The sequence below is a fragment of the Micromys minutus genome, assembly GCF_963924665.1.
Source record: "Micromys minutus genome assembly, chromosome: 13".
NCBI lineage: Eukaryota > Metazoa > Chordata > Mammalia > Rodentia > Muridae > Micromys > Micromys minutus.
Window position 1 is genome coordinate 39,283,033 of NC_137982.1, and position 12,689 is coordinate 39,295,721.

General features: G+C 41.4%; 1 protein-coding gene across 9 annotated transcripts in view; it reads left to right on the forward strand.

Moving 5' to 3' along the window:
- Nucleotides 1-4,360: 4,360 nt before the first annotated feature.
- Nucleotides 4,361-12,689, forward strand: part of LOC308429113 (sodium channel protein type 2 subunit alpha) — a gene marked incomplete at both ends in the record, with an annotated part of 84,498 nt that continues 76,169 nt past the window's right edge. For all 9 annotated transcript variants that reach the window (XM_080927802.1, XM_080927804.1, XM_080927807.1 and 6 more), the window contains 2 exons: nt 4,361-4,627; nt 5,476-5,586. In XM_080927802.1, coding sequence (XP_080783928.1) covers nt 4,361-4,627; nt 5,476-5,586 — 378 coding nt within the window. The remainder of the gene's footprint in view (nt 4,628-5,475; nt 5,587-12,689) is intronic.

The window sequence follows — 12,689 nt, forward strand, 5'->3', positions numbered from 1 at the left end:
AAAATATTTATCCAGAATTCCTCCTGTCAAAGGGAAATGCAGGGACAAAGAGTAGAGCAGAGGCTGAAGGAAAGGCCATCCAGAGACTGCTCCACCTAGGAATCCATCCCATCTGCAGACACCAAACTCAGATACTATTGCTGATGCCAAGAAATGCTTGATGACAGGAGCCTGGCATAGCTGTCTTCAGAGAGGCTCTGCCAGAGCCGGAACAATACCATGTACACAGCCAAACATCAGACTGAGTGCATAAACCCCAGTGGAGAAGTTAGGGCAAGGACTGTATGAGCTGAAGAGGTTTGCAACCCTATTGGAAGAACAACAGTATCAGCCAACCAGACTTCCCAGAACTCTCAGGTACTAAACCACCAGCCAGAGAGTATATGGGGTGGGGGTGGGGGAACCCATAGCTCCAGCTGGACCTGTAGCAGAGGACTGACTTATGTGGCATCACTGGGAGGGGAGTTCCTTAGTCCAGTGGAGGCTTGATGACCCAGAGTAGGGGAATGCTAGGATACTGAGGCAGGAGTGGGTGGGCAGATGGGGCAGCACACTCATAGCAGCAGTGGGAAGGGGAGGGGATAGGAGGCTTGCGGAGGGGAAATTAGGAAGAAGGATAACATTTGAAGCGTAAATAGATGAAATAAACAATAAAAATGAACAAATAAAACAAAAGAAAGAGCACAATGCACCACGATGGGGCCGACGGACTGACGGCAGGAGCCGGCGCTGGCAAGACCATGAGGCCACTGGAAACCTTGTGACTGTAGGCAGAAAGCAGAACAGTCTCGCATTTAGTTGGCTTTCTCCGTTTTCTCTGCTTTATTCAATCCAGGACTCTTCCCCCATAGGACAGGGCCTCCCTTATCCAGTGCGAATCTTCCTTGGTTTAAGCTTCCCTGGACACACCCAACAAAAACATGGCGGAAGGTGTGTCTCCTGGTGATCACACATCCAGTCAGCCTAATTTGTAGCTCATGTTTACTTTAGGCTTAGGTTGCACGGGTTTGTCTTCAGGAATATAGAAAGGATACAGGTTTGGTTTGGTTCTTTGCCTCTTTGTTTGTTTTTTCAGACTGAGTTTGTTCCGTGTTTACATGACTTCCGGGGACTTTTTTCTCATCTCACTGAGACTCTTTTCAACTGCAAGCCAGGAGAGTGTTCTTTGATAATTATGGGGCGAAAGTAATGGGACACTTCCGGCATCTTAGCCCAGGAACTGGCACATAGTAGGTCCTCCATACTTCTTATGTAATTAGTTGAAATCGTGTTAGCTATGGTCTCAGTTTCCTGTCAGAACTACTCCCCCACCCCCGCATCTCTTCTTTTTCTATATGCATTTTTTCACCCTTTTGGGCTCATGTAGACACATGGGGCAGTGGTTCTCAACCTGGGGGCCATGACCCCCTCAGAGTCACGTATTAGATATTCTTCATGTCACCACAACCAGAGAAACTGCATGAAAGGGTCGCAACGTAAGAAAGGTTAAGAACTAAGAACAACTGGTATAGGGTCTGTTTCAGTGTGCGTGCGCGTGCGTGCGTGCGTGCGTGCGTGCGTGCGTGTGTGTGTGTGTGTGTGTGTGTGTGTGTGTGTGTTTGTGTGTGTGTGTCTTCCTTGCCCTCTCTCTGCTGTACTTGTAGATCGGAGTCTCTCAGTTCAACCTGGAGGTAATTCCTTTGGCTAGGCGACCTAGCTTGGCTCGGAGATTCACTATCTCTGCTTTGGTAGCCCAGGATGGCAGGTAGGCTGGAGTGTCTGCCTGCCTTTTTATGTAGGTGCTGTGCATCTAAACTGAAGTCCTCATTTCTGTGAGGCAAGTCCCATCTCCCCAGACCCCCTGGATTCCTTTCAATGACCTAGTTAGAAAGAAAAGCTTTGCATCACCAAATTAAACGTCCTTTCTAAACTGGAGAAAATTAACCTAAATAGCATATAGCAAAAAGGTTGCCTCTTCATTACCTCAACAATAATTTATTGGGCCGCGGATATTCTGGAAAGGAGAGTCATGCTAAATCTGACTGTGCATAGTAAATCCATTAATGCGATTTCATTAGCAGAATCAGTAACCCGCTGTAGGGATTTAAATTTTTTAACCCTTGACTATTTGCTTCTTTATGCTTTTGCAGCATTTCGTTTGATTCAATGTCGCCTTGGCTTAGAAAATAAAAGGGCTGAACGGAAGCGTTGCCAGTCGGCAGAACGCTCCCCCGCGATTCCCAGCTCCTTGCTTGGGTCCTTGACTGCAAACAGACCCTCCTCCGGGCTCCACCCAGGAATGCTTAGGGCTGCCAGCTGCGTGCTCAGTGTTTTTTCTAGGAAGGTGTTTCTCTTCACAGTTCGCAGCCCTCTAGTGGCAGTTATAAAAATGTCACTTTGTAGTCCCCGCACAGGAAACGCCTGTTCTTACTTCAGTTACCAGAATCCTCTGACAGGAAGTTAGGTGTGGTCTTTAAAGGAGAATTTGAAAAAAAAAAAAAATTTTTTTTTTTTTTTTTTTTTTTTTAAAGCATGATGGAATTTTAGCTGCAGTCTTCTTGTTTCCAGCCTATCAACCCAAAACTCTGAGTGTAAAAGCTTCTGCAGGGGTAATGTGTTCCTGTTCTTAACTATGCTTGCTCTCTATGAGGCTTCTCCCCCTTTGCCGTAGAATCCTTGGGGGAATTTCTAGGGGGACCACCCTCATTTGGAAGCTGCTGGCTGCATGTTTTAGCATGTCTGTCCCTCTAGAACACTAGGCATGGGCAGGACAGTTTTCTCCCTTGAACGTGCAAGGATTATATGGATGCCTGTGCCTACCGCTAGGTATGAGAGCCTCTGGGGATGAGGAAAATGAGGGATGCTTTGGAGGTCCTGTGATGCTGACAGGGCAGTCTGACAGCTGGTGCCTGAAAGGTGCTGGTCAACTTCAAATGAATGAAAACTGTGCAACAGCTTATATTGTTCAGATTGCCTTGTGCTTTCCCTGATATGGAACTGAAGAAATAAATTGGTAACTTGTTTTTACTCTTAGAAGAAGCATCTCCTATATTATGTTGGCAACTCATTTCTGTAGTGTAGGGGTTAAAATGGATTTTTTTTTTTAAAGAAAAAAAAAGAGAAGAGATAGATTAAGTTATTTAGAAGAAATGGCATTCTGGTGTCAAAATTTTCGCTTTAGACTTTAAATAGCACAGAAACTCCTGTGAGTTTTCTGGCTGAGGTCACATTTGCAGTCATAGCGGTTCAGCTTTCTACTTTAATAAAATGTGATTTGAACGTCAGTTAAAGCCCATGTATATATCATCACAAAACCCCGTATTACAGGGACTGTGCTTAAAGGAGAAACTGTTAGACTTACAATTTCTTTCAAGTCCACATTCTGAAATGGATATTCACACTACTCTGCTAGATTTTACCAAATGAGACTCTGACTTGGAAATGGGGTATCACTCTGTGATGTTTCCTCTGGTTCTGCAAATTTGTTAATTTAAGAAGCGATTACACAAGTTGGCAGCGGGTTTGCTAAGCCAGGAGGCCCGAGCTCCAGACCTCCGATGTGAGTGACTTCCTGCCTGTGCTGGCAGGTGCCTGGTCCCTTCCTGTGCAGTTTGCCAGCAGTTCCAAATACAGCCTTCGGCAGGGCAACTCCTGCATGCTCTCTACCTGTTCCCACAGCCCGGCCTTGCAGAATTTCCTGAGCTCTTTCCCATATGACATGGTTTTGAATAAACTCTTAAAGGTGCGAAATTGGGCCAAAGGAAAAGAAAGAAAATGGTGAGAGAGAGAGAGAGAGAGAGAGAGAGAGAGAGAGAGAGAGAGAGAGAGAGAGAGAGAGAGAGAGAGAGAGAGAGAGAGAGAAGCAGAAGCAAGATTACGGCACAGCCCTGTTACAATTTTGTCTGATTTTTTTTCCTTCTTTTGTTTTGAATGCTATATTTCCACACCGAAGGCAGGACGACTAAAAATGGCTCCCCTAAAAAATATTCTCACAAATGAAACAGCAAGCGTACAGAAAGATACACAGTATCTTTTTTGCAAGATCTGAACAGGGTAGTTCCCCCCCCCCCAAAGTAGCATGATCACTTCAAACGCTCCAGGAGTGGGAGAACAGATTAGCTCATACACACCTACTGGATGTGAGAGGAAGATCTCCATGCAGGCAAATGAATGCATGCATACCTGCTTCGGGAGCTGGAGCTGGAGGCAGCTGCCTTTGTGAAGTGCTGTAACTGTTTTTGCTTTGCATACTTTATGCTCAGTGTCCTGTGACTGCCGCCCTCGCCTGTTATCTTAATGGTCATTGCTTTCTCCCCTCCTGTTTCTGTAGCACTTTCTTATGCGAGGAGCTAAACAGTGATTAAAGAAGCAGGATGAAAAGATGGCACAATCAGTGCTGGTACCGCCAGGACCTGACAGCTTCCGCTTCTTTACCAGGGAATCCCTTGCAGCTATTGAACAACGCATTGCAGAAGAGAAAGCTAAGAGACCCAAACAGGAACGCAAGGATGAAGACGATGAAAATGGCCCAAAGCCAAATAGTGACTTGGAAGCAGGAAAATCCCTTCCTTTTATTTATGGAGACATTCCTCCAGAGATGGTGTCAGAGCCTCTGGAGGACCTGGACCCCTACTATATCAATAAGAAAGTGAGTTTTTAGATCAGTTACTCCCCCCCCCCCAATTTCTTTAAGATGGTGAAAAATGCCTCCCATATCTTTAAGATGGTGTAGAATGCCCCCCCCATTTCTTTAAGATGGTGAAAAATGTACCTCTTTCCATCTCTTAAAATACCTTTAGGATACTGGATGGGCCTGATTAAGCAATGGAGCCATCATCCTAGAAGTGTTTTGAGAGCACTTGGTTGAGCCTGTGTTCTTGGGACAGACATATACTGCAGAGGCATCCTGCAAGGGGACATGTGAAGAAGACAAAAACCAATTTATTTTCCTGGCTACTAATTAAACCATAAATCGAACGCAGATTCTAAGAGTGGTGTCTAGGATTGCCCTATTGCCTTGAGCTTGACCTCACTCAGGCTTTGTGGTCCTTCACAGGCTAAGTGACGCCTTTTATACCACAGACTGCTATTTTTCCATGGCACCCTGCAGAAGATTTAACACCAGAATACAAGTATGAGCCAAAAAGCCAAGTTCTAGCAGTTTTTATGAGAAAAAAACCTAAATGAAGAAACTGCTGAAACTTCATTTTTTAGGCTGTGTAAGGATCACAGACACAGTGGGAAATATGAGTAAAATACTTGGCAAAGTTACCAATAAGTTCCCCCAGGTTCCTAAACACAAAATTGTCTTTGTATTCCTTACCTCCTGAAGTTCCTTATCAAACTTTAGATAGTTTGCAAGAAAGAGGACTCTTGTCCTGCCCTTTGTTAGTAACTGTCACAACACTTGGCATTTTAGAGGGGTCTCTTACTCTCCTCAGATATCCTTGATGCAGTCTGTAAATTCTGTTTTACCTGTTGTCTTCTCTTTTTCAGACCTTTATAGTATTGAATAAAGGGAAAGCAATCTCTCGGTTCAGCGCCACCTCTGCCCTGTACATTTTAACTCCCTTCAACCCCATTAGAAAATTAGCTATTAAGATTTTGGTACATTCATATCCTTTTGGCTAATATTTCAAATGGTAATTTTTTTCCTTTGACTTAATTATAAAATAGAGCATTTTCAAAATATGTGTGGCTGTCAGTGTTGATCGGTGGCTCTTTGGTCTTCGTCAGCAATAAGCCTGTGACAAGGTGGGACAGCAGGTAAGTAAACCCCTCCTTTACCTCCTAAGGATTTTTATTCTCTCTGACTCACCCTTCTTTCTTTCCTCTTCTGCTCCCTTCCCAATCACTCACTACGTTCAACACGTCATTCATTTTATCCACACAGCCGGGATAGCTTTTCATGCCTTGGAGCTTTAGAGTCCTATACTGGAACGGTTTCTGGGCATTAATTTTTCTCAGTGTTTCATCGTTTAAGATACCAGTGGTTTTGTTTCAGAGTTGTACTAATTTCTGTGTCTCTGTCGGTGCTTTTAAATGTTGTGTTCATGAATATATGCAGTGTGTTTATGCATGCACTGGACTTTCCAAATGTTCTTCAGGTTCTTTTCCCAATGGCACTTGTGCTGACTTTCTCCCCAGCTCTCTTTCCATTGCTTGTTCCTTGGTTTTATTCACAGACTTAAGTCTGCCTGTCTTTATACACTCGGCTGCGGGTTTATTCTCTTTACTGCAGGACAAGGGATCCTGGAAGCAGGACTGGGGAGAACTTGACCGATAACAGTGACTTAGACCTTGAAGTTAAACACAGTATCTGGAAGAAGAGGTTTTGTTCTAGGCAGAAGCAATAGTCTTGCTAAGAGTCAGTCCTGGGAAAGCCAATGAAGCAAACACCAGAGCTTTTCTGGAGAGAGAAAAAAACGGGAATGCACAGAAACCTTGAGTTTCTATGAAGTGTTGTGTACTTTAGAAACCCACCTCAAAGTGGAAGACCATGAAATACAGCAAAGTTTCTATTAAAACAAACTCTTGGTGTTTGTTTTGTTTTGCTTTTTATTTAGATTTTTTCAGACTGTGTCTCTCTATGTAGTCCTGGTTATCCTGGGACTCAGGCTTAACAGGCTGGCCTTGAACTTACGGAGCTTCACCTGCTTCTGCCAACTGAATGCTGGGATTAAAGGAGTGTGCTGTCATGCTTAGCCCAAGACCTTAAACTCTTAAATGTTTTACTCCCTTTATTCATTTATTCATTTGGTGTGTGTGTGTGTGTGTGTGTGTGTGTGTGTGTGTACTTGTGTGTACATGCCATTGCAAGCGTGGTAGTTAGAGAATGACTTGTAAGAGTCAGTTTTTTTTTTTTTTTTCTAACATGTGGGTCCTGAGTATCAAGCTATGTCAGCAGGTGTGCGTGCACTGTGTGTGGTGATCTGTGTGAGGTACCAGGGTGCATATGTGGGGGTCAGAGGACAACTTAATGACATCAGCCCTCTTCTTCCCCATTTATGTGAGTTCCAGGGACCTAATTCAGGTTGGCAGTCTTTCATGGTAAACAGTTAAGTTATGGCCTGAAATACTATACTATAGTCAGACCAGGACCTAAATTTAAGACTTCCACCATAAAAACCTCACCACTAGTAGTCGATGTAGAAAATAGTTTGAATTAGAGAAAGTAAGAAATTTGGAAATGGGATAAACCTTGTACAATGTACCTGTCTCAGTTTGGATGGCTATAAAGCATGTCCCCAAAGTTTTCCTGGCAATAAAAGTTATGTGTCTAGAAAATGTAGCATTTTGAAGGTCTTGGGTTTTTTTTTTTTTTTTTTTTTTTTTTTTTTTTTTTTTTTTTGCTTGTTTGTTTGGCTGTCTGTACCTCTGGCCCAATTTGTACTAGGAAAAAAACAGGTTCATTTTTCACCAGCATTTGAAGCTTGTAATGAACAGAACATGCAATCCCTCCCAACATCTCACCTAACAGAGGAAGAATGCAGCTGAGAGGTTGCAATGCTTCATCCTCTGTCTGTCTTTCTGTCTCTGTCTTTCTGTCTGTGTCTCACTCTTTCTCATGAGGGCCTCAGCGGATAGTCCAGGCTTGACTGGAACATTCTATTGTCTCTCCAGCTCGCGGGAACTTCAGTTGTGGGTGTGAGCCGGCAGGCCCGGACTTCTGATTTATTTCTGAATATGCACTGTCAGCACTGGGGCTAAAAGTTGAACAGGTCCTCTGATCTCAGCTAAGTGCTCTTGCAGTATTCTCTCAATGGAAGGGAACTGATTTGAGAACCCAGATATAATATACTGAAGGCATTAGCAATACCCGTCTCTATATTGATAAATGTCCTCTTCACCAATTCTAATTTATATATTTATGTGACATTTATGCAGACTTTTTTAAAAATAAGTTTTCTAGATAAAGAATGATTCAGCTCTGTAGAAAAGAGAGTAATTCAACCTAACAATTTCCTGTTCTTCCATTTTTAATAACCAAGTAATATCGCATTCCTATCTGCTAACAAGTATTAACATGAAGAGTTAAAAAATATGTTAATCATATTTTTCTGGCTCAGAAATAAGTTTATATATTGAAAAAGACCTATTCCACTATTAATCTGCACATTCAAGTTAGAAGGCTAATGACAGGAAGCATTTTTTTTACCTATAGATTTACTTATGAGCGTTTTTTAATCCCTCTAACTTCTCCGGATATGCATAAGACTTCAACATTTTAGGACGGAGAAGTGTTCTGTTTTCCTTAAGAGCAGCAACAACAAACGTACTCCACATTTTATATCTGAAAACAACGATTAGTGATAACAGGAGCAGCAGATAGTTATCTTAGCAGATAACTGCTATATATTAGGAGAAAGTGTTAGTACAGTTATCCACATTAATGTGATAAAACTGAGCCTGCTACTACATTTTGCTATCAGTTAAAACTGATCGCACAACTTATGAGTCCTGCATGTCAGGTAAAGGATGGATCTAACCCTTGGGCACTCGACTAAAAGCTGGAGCTGTTCTTGGGGGCATAGAAGTGGGCAAGAAACAGTCCTTGTCAAACACTACAAACCATTTTCAATAGAAGCTTTTGTACTCACCATGTACACTGATGACTTGGATTGTCAATAGATCAAAGTACTTTTATTAATACTTGGTACTGTAAGGAAAAGATGAAGGGGCACCAATGAAAGGAAAAGTCACTGAAAGGAAAGTCAAGGGGCACCAATGTTGTGAAAAGATGGCATCTCGGGTTTTGGCACCAATGTTGGGGGAAGGATGAAGAGAGTGGGGGCATATGGCCCATGGAGGTGCGGCGAGGCCTGAGGGCAAGGGAGATGCCTCTGGGGGGTCCATCTTGGGAATCCCTTTCCCCTGAGGGACCAGCCACACAATGGTATAGTACAAAATAGAGTTTATTCAGGTCATGGGAGAGTTAAGAGGGTGGTAGAGGCAGAGAGAGAGAGAGAGAGAGAGAGAGAGAGAGAGAGAGAGAGAGAGAGAGAGAGAGAGGAGTAGAGGCCGGCCATGAGAGCGTGGGGGAGGAAGGGGGTAGGGTTAGGAGAGCAAGAGAGCCAGGAGCCAAGAGAGGCCAAGAGAGAGAGGAGGGGGCAAGCAGCCTCTTTTATAGTGTCAGGTCACTGGGGCGGAGCATACCTGGCTACTGCCAGGTAATTGAGGGGTGAGGTTTACAGAATCCCAACAGGTACAAATAAAACAATAAATCAAAAAGATTGCTTTTTTCTGATATTCTATAGTTTAGTCTGCTTTAGTTTTATTTCATATAGCTAAGCTGTTATGGAAGCACCATTTCAAGATAAGTTGGAGTTTTAAAAATATAATCTAGTCTATCCCTTGATCTTCATACTTAGGAAGTAGTAAAGGATGTATATAATTTGCTCTTTACCTTTACCTCTTAAAAATGTGCCTGAATGTACAGTTTTATAGTTTTCAGTATGTGGCCTTGACAACGCAATGTTTATATCTGTGTTATGCTTTTATGTGGGTTAAAATTTGCCCAATTCCCCACTCTCTCAGTTACTGATTAAGGGATTTGAAAACTCTAAGATAAAATAAGTTGACAATGAGTAGTAAAGTTAGTAGAACTTGAAATTTTGTATGCATAAATGCATACACTGCCAGAAATATATGAACATGATCCTAGATATTTCTGATTTTAAAAAGAAAACGTTTGTATTTGCTAAGTGTCTAGCATGATTCTTAATTAAAGTATGTGTTTCTCTATTAAACTGATAATTATATAACATAATCAATGACTGTTTTGAGCATGCTTTATTATCTGTAATTTATTATTTTTACTTTTATCTTGACACATATTTTACTTTGCTCTATATAATTAAGTTTTCCTGTTGTAAATAGCATTTTATGAGAATTATAGACTGCTGTTCAGTTCATGTGACATACATCTCATGAGGTTTTGATTTTTCATGTTGTGTTTATTTTGTATGTCTACCCTTTCACAGTATGTAAACTTGTATGCATAGGTAGTGTACATACACTTTGACATTAGGGGAGTATTGTAAGGTAACACAGGTCAACTTGACCAGATCAAGCACTATTATAAATATCAAACAGTACACATGTAAGATGCCATGACTTTAACAATTGAAAATTACTGGGATGGGAATAGTACAAAAAAGAACAAAGGAGCAGAAGACATCTTAGAATCCTGACCCCATGTTAAGACATTATATAGTGATTGGAGATTTAGGGTAGTGGGAAGCTGCCGAAGGGATCCCAGCTACATTTACAAAGTCTATTTTGGTGAAGTTAGTCAAATGAACTAACTCATAAAGACCACTTTAGACAAAACCACAATAATGTAAAAGTCTTGTTACATGATTGTTGGTCTTGATGAATACTTGGAATACTCAGTAATGTGGGAATGGGGAGTAATGAACTGGATCCAGATACAGACAACAAAATCAGAAGTTAAATATGGAAGTTTAGGAAGTAAGAGAAATCCAAGGTATCTCCTTGGCTCCTGGCTGGCTCCTGAGAATGCAGCTATTGTATGGGAGTTGTTTCTCCTTCAGTAGGGGAGTCTAGTGGTTAGGTTTAGGAACTCTAAATCTTTCAAAAGATTTCGAAGGCTCAATGGGATACCTCAGTGCAGATGCCCCACGCATAACTGAGCGTGGAGACCTAGAAAGATGTGTCACCTGGACAGTCGGGTTTGATACCTGAATGAACACCCATGATGCTTGCTGTTGCACTCTGGTGGGACGCTGATAGCAGGAGCCAGGATGGTGGCTTAGATTTTGTTTCTTCTCAGAAGGGAAAATGGAAGATTCCAAATGGCACAAAACACTGTTGCTCCTGAGGCATGAACAAGAAGGCAATTGGGGCCTTCTAAAGAAAAGAGGAAAGAGCTTAATGTAAAGGGGAGGGGACATCTTTGTTGGGCTCAGCTGGAAAGTGAAATGATCACTAACTATATTATAGTTGAGGATGATCCTTTTGTTTTTAATGCAGTGGCTTGGGGACTTTTCATCCATAGGTGGAATAGCTGGAGGACTAAAGATGAAATATGTTCATAAGAACAAGAAAACAAGCACTCCTTTAGGAACTCTGGCTATGAAGTACAGAAAAGAAACCAAGCTAAAATTTTCTGATGAGGGCTGTGGGTTACAGAGACCCTTGGGCTCCCTCAAGGTAGGAGAAGTGTAAGCATGTTTGTGTTGATGGTTGATAAAGAGAGGCTCAGGGCCACAAAAGGTAACAAAATGGAGAGCTAAGCTATTCCTAAAGCATTCTGGAAAGGTGTGGAGAGGTGGAAATTTCCCCACTGTAACAGAAAAAAAAAAAAAAAAAACGGCAGATCCCAACAGAGAAAGCTTTGCCAAGTTGGGGTGGAGAGCAGAGTTTTTTGTTATCAGTATCTCGTGAAGTAAGAAATGAGGTCATCAACTTGCAATGGAAAATAAGGGAAGAAGAGGATTGGAAATTGAAGGACAGTAGAGAATACGTGGAATTATATTTGGAGGAGGTTAGATCTGCATCCAAGCAGGACCACATGTGACTGTGTTTAGGACCACTGTGGTTAGGGACTCTGCATTTCTAATGCTGCCCATCTGCTACGAAATTATGCATCCTCGGAGGGCCCAGGCACAGAGTGGCTTCCTTATATGAATGGTAAACTATCTTATGTTTTGTCTTTTTTTTCATTATTTGAAACAATAAAAGAAAAGAAGGTTATTCATCTTTATAGTCATTTTTCCAGATTGTGCTGCCCTCACGTGGCTGATCCCTGTCACTCACGTAGAACTACTCTCAGTAGATGCATTTGAAAAAGCTGGGAATTGAGTATGAGCTTAAGACCGCTATTACTAAAGCCAAAAATGTCAGCTATTGCTTTGACTAATACCTTCACAGACAAAAACTGTCTTTCCTCATTAATGTAACAGTATCCACAACTTGGCCTTGAACAGGGCCTGTTTGTTTCATAAAAGAAACAAAATGGTTTATGAAAAACAAAAAAAGAAGTAAGAAGGAATATGAATACCATTGTTCCATCCGCAAGATGATTATGATCGTGTGTAAGTTCATAAGAAATGATGTTTTATATCATATATAAGTACAATTTATGTTAAATGTGAACATCAATCATTTTGGTTATTTGACTATTGGCCCTTTTCTTAAGAAACCTTTGTTTTTTTTTTTTTTTTTTTTTTTTTTTTTGCTTTTCTGTACTTCAAAGGAATACAAGACACATATGGGCTATACATATACATACAAGGCCATCAGGAAAATAAATCAGATACTTATTATAATCTATATTTTCTCTGCTTTGCTGGAAAGAAAGAGAAATGTTTGCTGAGTATCTGCATCAGATCTAGTGTGTGATAGCATATTAAACACAAGTTTGTTAGTTTGCTTTTCACAGAAATGCTATATGATTGTTTTCCTTACTGTTAAAATCTGACCTAGTTACAAACCCAAGAGATGTCAACATTATCAGCAGTCATCTTTTCTTACACTCTGGGATCTTCTTGTAGGTTGTACCTTCCATTTAGAAAGTAAATTTGCGCAGAACATTCTTCCAGGGTGACCTTTGGGGGGAAAAGTCATAATGTATTTCCTCAATTTCTTACATTATTTTATTGAACTTTCCCACCCTAGTTTATTTGTAAACTGAACTTGCAATTCTGTTGTTTGGTTGAGTCTATCACGAAGACAATTCACATTTA